Genomic DNA, 12,667 nt, shown 5'->3' with positions numbered 1-12,667 from the left:
GACGATCTAAGTTTTACATAGGAATACATAGGAAACATCTTTAAAAATCTTCTCAAGAACAGCAGAGCCATGATTAAACATATTTATATGGAAGCATCCTCAGGTAGTGTAGATTCAAGTTTGTTCAAATCATGACCCCCGGGGTTGGGGTGGAACCACAATGGACGATCTAAGTTTTACATAGGAATACATAGGAAAAATCTTTAAAAATCTTCTCAAGAACAGCAGAGCCATGATTAAACATATTTATATGAAAGCATCTTCAGTTAGTGTAGATTCAAGTTTGTTCAAATCATCCCCCTTCCGTTATGGGTAGGTTAAAACCACTTATAATACTGAACTCCTAGTCAAATGCTCAGGTGAGCGATGTGGCCCTTGCAGGGCTGTGCGGCTTGCATTTACAAAGTATTTTCACCTATAACGATCGTAAAATAGTGTGTACTGTTTTAATTGTTATATATTTGTTGCAGGGGTGGTTTATACTAGATGTAAATAACTCAACTCCTGGCTAAGGGTTCATTATTGTGTTTATTACTGATGTTTATGGAAGTCAATATTATAAACAAAACGGCCCTATAAAATAAAATAATAACAATGAATATCACATGAGATAACAAATGTATATAATATATATTACTTATTCTTATTGATGTACAATAAATAGATTTAACAGTTAAGAGTTATCTCTTCCTTACTTTGAATATTTAGCATATACATAAATCACTGTACAAATATTCTTTACACAAATATTTTACTGCCACATTTCAAGAAATGTAACAATATGTAATTATAACTTAAAATATACAAAAGGTAACATATATTCAAATTACCTCTCTATGGGACAAGGCCCATTCCATAAAACATAGTAAATAGCCTGGATGCGTCATACAGGTCTACATATCTAATAACAAATACTGTACACTATACTATACATACTATAATACTCATAATTCAAATAAATTTATACTCTGAGGTAAAATGCTTTAAATTTAGTTTTATTCATATTTAAACTTTCACTCTTCTTTCAAACAGTGATATTAGCTAGATAGAAATATTATAAAGATATAGAACGTTAAACTTTATACTTACTGTCAGATCTGGTCTTAAAGGTCTCAAAGTCTTTGTCTTTGTCTAAAAATTCTCTTGTTACAAAAACCACAACTATCCTGACCAAATTCTCTGAGTAGTCCATCTGAGAACAACTCAGAACCACCAAAACTTACAACCAATAAAATTACAGAACCCTAATGTCATAACCTTTGAACTCTATCGCTCACCAAGTAAATAAAGGGGTGGATCTGGGTTTTGTATTAAATCATAAAATCTTATTTAATTTCATTTATATCAATAATATTTATTCAAATATTATGTGATATACATTATATACAGTTAAAACACACTGCTACATTCTTCCCCTCCTCCGAAAAATGACGTCCTCGTCATTCTCAATGAAGAATGTAAAATTTAAAATCATGTTAAAATTATAATACAATTCACTGAAATTTACAAATTCAAGTTTTCTTTACAATATCGAGTAAAGTTTTTAAAATCTCACCTCGTTCAAATCCTTGACATCTTTCATCTTGAAGAATGTTCTGTAGTAACTTTGCTTTCTCAGACCAATGCGGATCAATATTCGCCTGTTGTAATCGCACATAATTTCCACTTCTTAACCAATCTGGCTCTCTTCTAGGCCTGGTTGACCTGCGTGGAGCAGCAACAGGTGAACTTATGTCATCTAATCCTGGTTCACTTTCATCTGCTGGTTCAGCTTCTTCTGCTGGTTCAGCTTCTTCTGCTAGTTCAACTTTATCTTCCTGTTCAATAACAGGTGCTGGTTCAGCTTCAGATTCTGGATCATCTGCTTGTGGTGCAGGTTCCATAGCAGTCTCTTTATCTGCATTCTCTTGCAATATATCTTCTCCAATCTGATGGGCGTCCCCAACTGTTTGGAGATCTTCATCAACAATCCCAATTTCCGTCTCAACTTCAGGTAACACAATGTTAGGGGCATCAATGTGATGACGTTGTGTTCCATCTGGTATTGTTATATAGACTGCTTCTTCATCATCTGTATCTGACTGGGTATCGACAGTGGACTGTGTGTCACCGTTTTCCCTCTTGTTCTGTCTAGTCCTTGGCTTTGGTGTAGGTTTCCGCATTGCTGGAATAGGTTTCTCTTGTTTGGAATCTACCTTTGGTTGAAACTCTGTAACATGTCCAATGGGTAAGAGTAGGTTTCTATGAAGTATCCTTACTCTACCAGCACCGTCTTCTCTCTGAACTTTGTAGACAGGGATCCCTTCATTTGGTTGGCTAATCACCAGATAGGGTTCTTCTTCCCATTTGTCTGCAAGTTTATGACGTCCATCATAGGCCACAATCTTAACCAGGACTCTGTCACCAACTTCTAATACAGCTCCTCTGGATTTAAGATCATAGTTGTCCTTTTGTCTTTGCTGTGATTTTCTTGCAGCTTCTGATGCCAACTGATAAGATTTCCTTAGTCGCTCTTTCAAGTTGTCTATGTACTTTGTAAGGGATGCTGATTTCTGATTTCCTTTATCTAATCCAAATTCAATGTCAATTGGCAGATTAGGTTCTCTTCCAAACATAAGATGATAAGGCGAAAATTTTGTAGTTTCCTGTTTCATGCAGTTGTATGCATGTACAATGGGAGCTATGTAAGATTTCCAGTCTGCTTTTCTTGATTGTTCTAATGTTCCTAACATGTTTATTAAAGTCCTGTTAAAGCGCTCACAAAGTCCATTCCCCATCGGGTGGTATGGTGTAGTTCTTGATTTTGAAATGCCGAAAAGTTGACATAATTCCTTGATAAGTTTACTCTCAAAGTTTGCACCTTGATCAGAATGAATGCGTTTGGGGAGTCCATAGTGTACTATAAAATTGTTGAAAAATGCTTCCGCTGTTGTTCTGGCTGTTGTGTTTCTAGTTGGTACGGCGATGGCAAAACGGGTAAAATGATCCGTTATCACAAGTACATTTTCATAACCTCCCTTACTTCTCTCCAAACACAGGAAATCCATACACACCAGTTCAAGCGGCTGCGAGGTGATGATGTTGGTAAGTTCAGCTTTGTCCTGGGCCGGTGTTTTCCTAAGTATACATCTTCTACATTCTGTAATCCAGTTTTCTACATCCTTGTACTGTCCAGGCCAGAAGAATCTATCCCTAAGTAAACCTAATGTCTTCTCTCTTCCAGGATGTCCCATGTTGTTGTGTAGAGACTTCAGTACATGGCCTACTAAGTTTGAGGGTACAACAAGCTGATTGACTTTGTTCTCATCCACCTTAACTTCTCTGTACAGGATGTTGTTAATTAGCTTTAGTTTGTCAAAGTTTCTAAACAATATGGTGTCTGCAAAGGATCCTGATAACTCACTCTTCTTTGGCTTGTATCCATCATAAATACTCTGTATCCAGGGTAATAGTTCAGGGTCATCTTGTTGAGCCTTTGCAATATCAAACCTCATCAAGCCATGTGGATCTTGTAACTGGGCAAGTGGTCGTTCTGAGATGGAAATTGATTCTATGCAAGGTGTTGTTTGTAACTTGCTGATGGCACTGATAGAATCAGATGAGATGGTAACCATTTCTGTACTGTTAGGCTCCAATCGTGATAATGCATCTGCCGCTGCGTTGTTCTTCCCTGGTCTGTATTTGATGTCGAAATCATAGGCAGATAATGCTGCAACCCATCTGTGGCCTGTTGCGTCTAATTTGGCATTGGAAAGGATGTAAGTTAATGGGTTGTTGTCTGTAATAGCAGTAAATTTGGATCCATATAAATAATCCTTAAACTTCTCTGTGATGGACCATTTCAAAGCCAAAAACTCAAGCTTATGGGCAGGGTAATTTCGTTCTGCAGGTGTAAGTCCTCTACTAGCGTATCCAATGACTCGCTTCATCCCGTTCTGTTCTTGGTAAAGAATGGCACCAAGTCCTCTGGAACTTGCATCAGTATGAAGTTCAAATGGCAGTGTCATGTCTGGATAGCCAAGTATGGGCGGTGATGTTAAGTGCTGGCGTAGAACATCAAAAGCCTCTTGTTGATCTTTACCCCATTTCCATGTCACTGATATCTGTTGTTTTCTTCTTTTCTTTGAAGACTGTGGACTAGGTGTTAAATCTGTAAGTGGTCTGGCAATTTTGGAAAAATTCTTAATGAATTTCCGATAATAGCCAATGAATCCTAAAAATTTTCGTACTTCCTCGGGTGTTCTTGGTACTGGCCATGACTTCACTTTATCCACTTTGTCTGGGTCTGGTGATATTCCCTCTGCAGAAATAATATGTCCAACATATTTAACCTTAGTTTTGAAGAATTGGCATTTGGATGGTGATAGTTTTAATCCAGAATTCCGTATTCTTTGTAAAACTTTGTCTAGCCTCTCGAGATGATCCTCAAATGTCCTTGAAAACACGATAATATCATCCAAGTAAATTAGGCAAATACTAAGGTTAAGATCTGCAAATATGTCTTCCATCAGCCGTTGGTAGGTGGCGGGCGCATTGGCTAATCCAAATGGCATTCGTTCATACTCGAAGAATCCAAGTGGGCCTACAGTGAAGGCTGTGCGCTCCTTGTGCTTTTCCTCTATCTCTATTTGATGATAACCACTCTTCATGTCAAGGACTGTGAAATATTTGTTACCATGAAGAGAATCTAAGATGTCATCAATTCTAGGAAGAGCATACGCATCCTTTACTGTCCTCTGATTTAACTGTCTGTAGTCAATGCACATCCTTAGTTGACCACTCTTCTTCCTCACTAACACCACATTACTGGCCCATGGTGACCTTGATCTCCTGATGACACCACTTGTTAGAAGTTGTTGTATGTGATTCCTCAGTTCATCAATCATATTGATTGGAATCTTTCTGTGTCGCTGTTTGAATGGCACTGTATTTGTAAGTTCTATCTGATGTTTCACTCTTGCTGTAAGTCCAATGTCCTCATCATTTTTGGAAAATACATCATTGTATGTCTTTATTAGTCGAACTGCTTTCTGTAGTTCTGTTGCATCCAAGTTACTATCTTCAATCTTTATCTTTTCCATGATGTCAAAATCTGGCATTTTCTCTCCAGTAAACTGCTTCTGACTTTCCACTGTAACAGGCTGGAGTTCACATAATAACGCTTTTGGTGGAACTGTAACTGTCCTAGTTGATACGTTCGTTATGTGGATAGGCACTAGTTCAGTATTTTGGTAATGGTATGAGACAAGAGTAGGGGAAATATCCAAATCATCAGGAATAAACGATGAAGTTGTTGGTTGTACAATAGCACACACTGGTTCATAATTAACTTTCTTGTCCAGGTAACCATTAATTACAACTTCACTGTTGGCAGGTATAGTTATCTTCCTACTCTCTGCTGATCTGATGAAAGCTAGAATGTCTCTGTTCTTGGCAAGTTCTCTTTCACGCATTACCAAGCATCTCATGGACAGGTACCATGGCGTATACATGTCTGCTCTCTGTAAAAATTGGTTTCCATACATATCCTTGGTAGTCTCCATTATGATGCACAGTAGGTTTGTCCCAATAAGAACAGGAACCTTCAAATTATACGCACTCTGTGGAACAACCAGGAACAAACAGTTATTCAGTAAGGGGAATGATGAAATTCCCGATATCTGTACATCCAGTGAAATGTATCCTGAATATGGAAGTTGTAGTCCATCTGCACATTCCACATTCAATGCAAAGTCTAAAGATTGCAAGGGAATTTCAGGGAAATGTTCCTTGTAGAAAGTTTCACTGATGGTAGAGACGGTTGATCCAGTGTCAAGTAGTGCAGTGGTTGCAACATCAAAAATCTTGACGGACACTTCATTACACTCTCCAATCAATGATGATTTCTTATTGTAAGTCTTTGAGGATGGTGTATACTGCTGATGTATGTATCCTCGTTCTGAAGACTTCCGAGTGTAGTAGGGTCGTCTCTTGTGGTGCGTAATTACTCGACATCCAATCGCAATGTGACCATGTTGTCCACATTTGTAACACACAGGTTCATTCACTGTATAATGGTTTGGATTATCATATGGTACATAGGATGACGATGACACAGTTCCAATGTTCATTTGTTCATGATCCTGCCTATTTACGATAGAATTATCTGTGTCTGACTTCATGGACATCTGCATGGTGGTAGAACTCACATTGTCATTAGTGTCTTTCTTTTTCACAGATTTCTGTCTCTTGTGTGAATTCTGTTTCTCCTCTGACTCCATAAGATTTCTGTTTTGCGTAGGACAATCACTATCAACCAAGTGTTCTTGTTCCACTCTCCTCAAAGCCACTAACAGTTCATCGAAACTTTGAATGCTGTCGTACAGATATCCAGTTATGTGCTTCAGTGAAGGTTTGAGTCCAATCCATAACATGTTGTGTAGCATTAAATTCCTTTCTGTATGGTCAATGTCCTTAGTCTGACATACTTTACACATAATGTCCTCCAACCTACAACTCCATGATGTAACATTTTCACTGGGTTTCTGTCGTGCTGAATAGAAATCAGCAAGAATAGCCTCAGCCCTATCGACAAGTCCATATACACTGTCCAACCTAGCGAGAATGTCTGATAGAGTTGCTTCGACACCTAGGTTCATGACAGTTCTGCTGGCTTCTCCTTTCAGGGACTGTCGAATGGCTTGAAGTATTTTATCTGTAGGATATCCTTCTTGCATTAAGCATCGAACTTCATAGTGCCAAACCTGAAATGAAGTTGCACCTTTTCCTGAAAACAATGACAATTTAGGAATATGTATAGGCCAAACAAATTCATGATAATCTACCATCCAATCGATAAAACTTTGAGGTGAATCTACATTTGGTTTAACATCTAATTCTTTAAAAGCTGTGACAATATTGTCAATCTCTTTTGCTGAAAACTCCATGATACTACTGTATGTAATTTCACTATCACCTATGAGATGAAAACTCAGAGTGTCTATGGTGACATACAAAGTACACAAAATGGTACAGATCAGTGTGAAATACATATGTCAATTATTCTAAGTTCAATCATTCTCATAACACAAAGTACATGGCAGCAACACAAGCATGCAGCATAAAAACTATAAAATATTTGCATAATCAATGTAAACAAACCCCTTCCTGTAACCAAGCAGTATTTCCGGTATGTAAAGATGCACTTCCGGTTTGCAGAACATGTAAACGAATATGTGCAATTTTCAAAGACAAAAAAAAAAAATACACCTCAAAAAAATGTTTGTCAATGTATGCAAAGTATTTACTAATAATTCCTGAAAGAAAAAAAAAATAAATCTGCAATAAAGAATTACTGAAACAGAATTTTAATTACATGCTGAGAATGCTAACACTTCAATAGGAATTTGTTCCAACTTTAAGCTTGTCAAATAACAACACAAACACGTAAAGTTGACAGAGGTCTAACTGTCAACGAAATCTGGCAATTGTATGGACTAAAATTTATTTCAGCTAACCCAGACGAACAAGTGTGATAACAGTAAGTAAAATAACTTCACTGTGTATTTTGAACCAATTACTTTACCTAAATGACTGAGAAAAGAAACAAAATATTTCTCTAACTTCTTCACAAAAACATCAAAACAAACCGACTTCCGGTGAAATTCTAGAAGCGGACCTCGAACCCGATCTTAATGATTGTGATCACAACACGATAACGGGCGCGGATCTCAGTACTTATTTCTACAGTAAATTTTAAATTACCTGTACAAAGCTTGTGGGGTATAAAAGATGATTATGACAGACAAACACTGATCAGATTCTAGTAACTACATATCTACACAAAACTGCAGGAACTAACAAACCACAATGCAAACAACTGACCAATTAAACTCACTGACTAAACTATATACACCAGTCAAATTTTATGTCACTGTCAATAAGGTCAGTAAACTTTTTGGTCACATATTAGTGCTAAGAAGGATAAGCTGGAAAAAAAATGGAGAAACTGAATGCTGTGCTCGGGACTTTCTCACATAACTTTCACAAAATTTACTTTACTTTAAGTGATTTAATTCAAATGAAAATTATTTAACCAGATATCACTGATAAAAAAAATTTACACAATGAATTTACAAAAAAAATTAACTAGAAATTTTTCAATCAAAAAAATTAGAAAAATAAACTATGGCCAAAATACAAAGATAACCAGTACTGGATTTAAAACCCAAAATTTGAATAAAGCAAGAAAAATTTACATTTTACATTTTAGAAATCAAGGGTAATCAAACAAAAAAATATTCAAAACCTTTGCAAATTAAATTACAGCATTCACATGATTTACACACTATCTGCGAAAGATTTAAAAACAACTGTATGGCATGCCTGTAAAAATTACATGTACCTTGTAAACAGTGTCTACACAATACCTCTACTGGCCAGGTTTAAAGTCACTGAAGTTAACAGCTGTTACTCTTATGCGGACACAAGTTCACTGAAATGTCACAGTTTGTCACACTCCATCGAATTCGCTGCATCACTCATATGTATACGCTGACCTGTCCATCACGTCTATCGTGGTTGAAGTCATCCTGTCCCAACGTGGGCGCCAATGTTGCAGGGGTGGTTTATACTAGATGTAAATAACTCAACTCCTGGCTAAGGGTTCATTATTGTGTTTATTACTGATGTTTATGGAAGTCAATATTATAAACAAAACGGCCCTATAAAATAAAATAATAACAATGAATATCACATGAGATAACAAATGTATATAATATATATTACTTATTCTTATTGATGTACAATAAATAGATTTAACAGTTAAGAGTTATCTCTTCCTTACTTTGAATATTTAGCATATACATAAATCACTGTACAAATATTCTTTACACAAATATTTTACTGCCACATTTCAAGAAATGTAACAATATGTAATTATAACTTAAAATATACAAAAGGTAACATATATTCAAATTACCTCTCTATGGGACAAGGCCCATTCCATAAAACATAGTAAATAGCCTGGATGCGTCATACAGGTCTACATATCTAATAACAAATACTGTACACTATACTATACATACTATAATACTCATAATTCAAATAAATTTATACTCTGAGGTAAAATGCTTTAAATTTAGTTTTATTCATATTTAAACTTTCACTCTTCTTTCAAACAGTGATATTAGCTAGATAGAAATATTATAAAGATATAGAACGTTAAACTTTATACTTACTGTCAGATCTGGTCTTAAAGGTCTCAAAGTCTTTGTCTTTGTCTAAAAATTCTCTTGTTACAAAAACCACAACTATCCTGACCAAATTCTCTGAGTAGTCCATCTGAGAACAACTCAGAACCACCAAAACTTACAACCAATAAAATTACAGAACCCTAATGTCATAACCTTTGAACTCTATCGCTCACCAAGTAAATAAAGGGGTGGATCTGGGTTTTGTATTAAATCATAAAATCTTATTTAATTTCATTTATATCAATAATATTTATTCAAATATTATGTGATATACATTATATACAGTTAAAACACACTGCTACATATTTACTAAATCATGGTCTATATTAAAATATTATCGTCCAGTGCGGACTTTTTAAAGAAAATTATAGCATTTGTCCAAGGACGTTATGGACAACCCTCGTATGTTTGAAAGAATTGAGACATGTCCTTGTACAAAATATAATTGGTTACTTAATGTAAAATATATACTACTTTCATCAGGGTTCAAGAATTATTTTATTCATGATATAGTAATACACAGAAGTTTATATAATGAACATGGATTGAACAGCAGGCAAAAGTGGCCTATATTAGTTCTCTCCATTAGAGATCAAGGTACAAATCATAATGTAACGATGGTATATAACTATTTGTAATTTTACGAGTACAAAGACATGTCATCAGGGTAAGGTGGACAAGGATTTGATGTCCAACTTTCTGAAAATTGAAAACAACACATCGTCTGGAAGGTCACAAAAGTTGATGATCCTCTTGTCTAATTCCTTATCGTCCGATTTAATTGCGGTACCAATCATTATTTAAGAAAGCTTGTGTGAAAAACCTTTTGATTTTGTCTTTTTTAAAAGCTAGATTTTGCATTTTAAAGATTGTGAAATAACCAAGTCCGCTTTGTAAGTTGTCATTAGGATTATTTTCATCGATGTAAAAATGGTTCTTCCTAATGAGCAGAAGGAATACCCTAGATAAAGCGTTTAAAAGACTAGTAAATAAAAGAAACCTTTATCTTACAGACGAAAAATATCCGTAATGGCTGGTTTTTTGAAAAATATATGAGAGAGAATACATCAAGGTAAATAAGAACATGTAATTAAAGTTTTGGAATGTACGTCTGTCTTTCCTTAGATTGATTTTTTTTTGGGGGGGGGGGGGTAAATGAAACAATTATCTCAAATTTAAATTCATAAATCTGCAGTTGCAGAGTTTGCATAGAGTGACCTCACATGGGTTAGAAAACACAATAATAGAAAATTAGAAATATTTCGTCTCGATGAACAGATGAACTGCTTTAATGAAAAGAAAATATTGATTACGCAATTTAGTAGCAATTTCCGATGTTACGTCTTCTAAACTATGTTTTTCAAATGCAAAATTATGTCCATCACATTTTTTTTTTTTTTTTTTTTTTTTTTTTTTGTGAATTTGGTGCCTTAAATAAATATCCGAGCATTGTTGGTGATCTATAATGAACTTGGTTGCTTACCTCTATTTACTCAATGGAAAATTTCATTATATATAAAATTTTGATTAAAATGTATTGGAATCAGAGCATTGTATAATGAAAAGTATATTAAATTTATATAAAACAGATAGACGAGGTTGTCCATAAAGTTAGTGGACAATGGGTTTTTGTCAAAATGAATGGCTCTAGATATACTCTTCGTATACGAAAATATATTTCTTAGGAAAATCCAAGTCAGAAATAATTTGTTTTTTTATTGTTTGAAATTCATATTTTTGTAAAAATCGCGGTCTTTGAAAGGTCGCAGATAGAATGCGCACGGCTTATGGTTAAAATGCTTGAAATAAAGTGTTCTAATTAAAATGATTATTTTCTTCATAAAACAAGTCAAAGCTTAATAAAAATTAAATTATTAAAAATAAAGCGGCTAACGTCATTTTCTGATATCTTTAGTATCGCTTACTATACAGGCAATGAAAATATAAGTAAAAATCGCAAGAAATATGTTTCAAAAATTGACAGAAAAAGCGACGTCAGCCATTCGAACGGAACAGCGTCCACTCCTAAAATGTTTTAATATGGTATTCAAACAACTTGAACTAATTAGTTCATTGATTTGGAATTGGTATATATGATTTTTAAACGGTTTGTACAAGTTCGGAGACACTACAAGAAGTGGAAAAGCACTGTTATTTGATGAAATTAGGATATTGACGTTGTTATAAATCTAGTGTAAGTCGGACTGGGCTATGCAGCCTGTGTATACGAACGTTTTATGTTGATGACCCTCGTAAATTAATGTGTATATACAGTGTATTGTTTTTTTAATTTTAAAAATTAAATCAATTATGGTCTATACATAAATATTTTTGCACATACTTTACAATGTGGCATGATAAAGAGAATGAATATGTGATAAAAATTCAAAATGCATATTTTTAGCTCACCTGAGCCGAAGCTTGAAGTGAGCTTTTCTGATCAAAATTTGTCCGTTGTCTGTCGTCGTTGTCGTTGGCGTTGTTGTCGTCCTCGTCGTCGTTAACTTTTCACAATTTCATCTTCTTCTCCAGAACCATTGGGCCAATTTTGACCAAACTTGCCACAACGCATCCTTGGGTGAAGGGGATTCAAGTCTGTTCAAATGAAGGGCCACACCTCTTTCAAGGGGAGATAATTAAGAAATAGTGAAAATCTGGTGGGGTGTTTTAAAAATCTTCATCTCAAGAACCACTGGGCCAGGAAAGTTGAAACTTATAAGGAAACATCTTCAGTTAGTGTAGATTCAAGTTTGTTCAAATCATGACCCCTGGGGGTAGGACGGGGCCACAATGGATGATCAAAGCTTTACATAGGAATACATAGGAAACATCTTCTTCTCCAGAACCACTGGGTCAGGAAAGATGAAACTTATATAGAAACATCCCCTGGTAGAGTAGATTCAAGTTTGTTCAAATCATGACCCCTGGGGGTAGGGCGGGGCCACAATGGAATCAAATTTTTACATAGGAATACATAGGAAAATATTTAAAAATCTTCTTCTCCAGAACCACTGGGCCAGGAAAGATGAAACTTATATGAAAACATCCTCAGGTCATGTAGATTCAAATTTGTTCAAACCATGACCCCGGGGTCGGGGCGGGGCCACAATGGATGATCAAAGTTTTACATAGGAATTCATAGGAAATATCTTTAAGAATCTTCCTTTTCAGAACCACGGGGCTGGGAAAGATAAAACTTTTATGAAAACATCGCCCCTTGGGGTGGGGGCAGGCCACAATGTACGATCAAAGTTTTACATGTACATAGGAAAACATAGGAAAAATCTTTAAAAATCTTCTCAAGAATAGCAGAGCCATGATTAAACATATTTATATGGAAGCATCCTCAGGTAGTGTAGATTCAAGTTTGTTCAAATCATGACCCCCGGGGTTGGGGTGGAACCACAATGGACGATCTAAGTTTTACATAGGAA

General features: G+C 35.4%; 1 protein-coding gene across 1 annotated transcript; it reads right to left on the bottom strand.

The window, feature by feature from the left end:
• Positions 1 to 1,072: 1,072 nt before the first annotated feature.
• Positions 1,073 to 9,321, bottom strand: LOC133181223 (uncharacterized). The gene is made up of 4 exons (XM_061315760.1): positions 9,219 to 9,321; positions 6,825 to 6,955; positions 1,556 to 6,743; positions 1,073 to 1,218 (listed from the first exon to the last, which is right to left on the bottom strand). Exons 1-4 carry the CDS (start codon positions 9,319 to 9,321, stop codon positions 1,073 to 1,075), a joined length of 5,568 nt encoding a protein of 1,855 aa, XP_061171744.1.
• Between the last annotated feature and the right edge of the window lie 3,346 nt (positions 9,322 to 12,667).

Source organism: Saccostrea echinata, unplaced genomic scaffold (assembly GCF_033153115.1).
Source record: "Saccostrea echinata isolate AGI-Se365-2 ecotype Australia unplaced genomic scaffold, CSIRO_AGI_Sech_v1 ptg000008l, whole genome shotgun sequence".
NCBI classification, from domain to species: domain Eukaryota; kingdom Metazoa; phylum Mollusca; class Bivalvia; order Ostreida; family Ostreidae; genus Saccostrea; species Saccostrea echinata.
The sequence above is the reverse complement of the archived record's forward strand: the minus strand, read 5'-3'. Positions and strand labels throughout refer to the sequence as shown.

Excerpts from the sequence above, each read along its gene's own strand:
- LOC133181223 (XM_061315760.1), bottom strand. The coding sequence starts at position 9,321 with ATGGACTACTCAGAGAATTTGGTCAGGATAGTTGTGGTTTTTGTAACA. Across the intron at positions 6,744-6,824 it reads AAAGTTTTATCGATTGGATG|GTTTGGCACTATGAAGTTCG; the intron begins GTAGATTATCAT and ends ACTTCATTTCAG. Across the intron at positions 1,219-1,555 it reads ATGTCAAGGATTTGAACGAG|TTTTGGTGGTTCTGAGTTGT; the intron begins GTGAGATTTTAA and ends ATTGGTTGTAAG.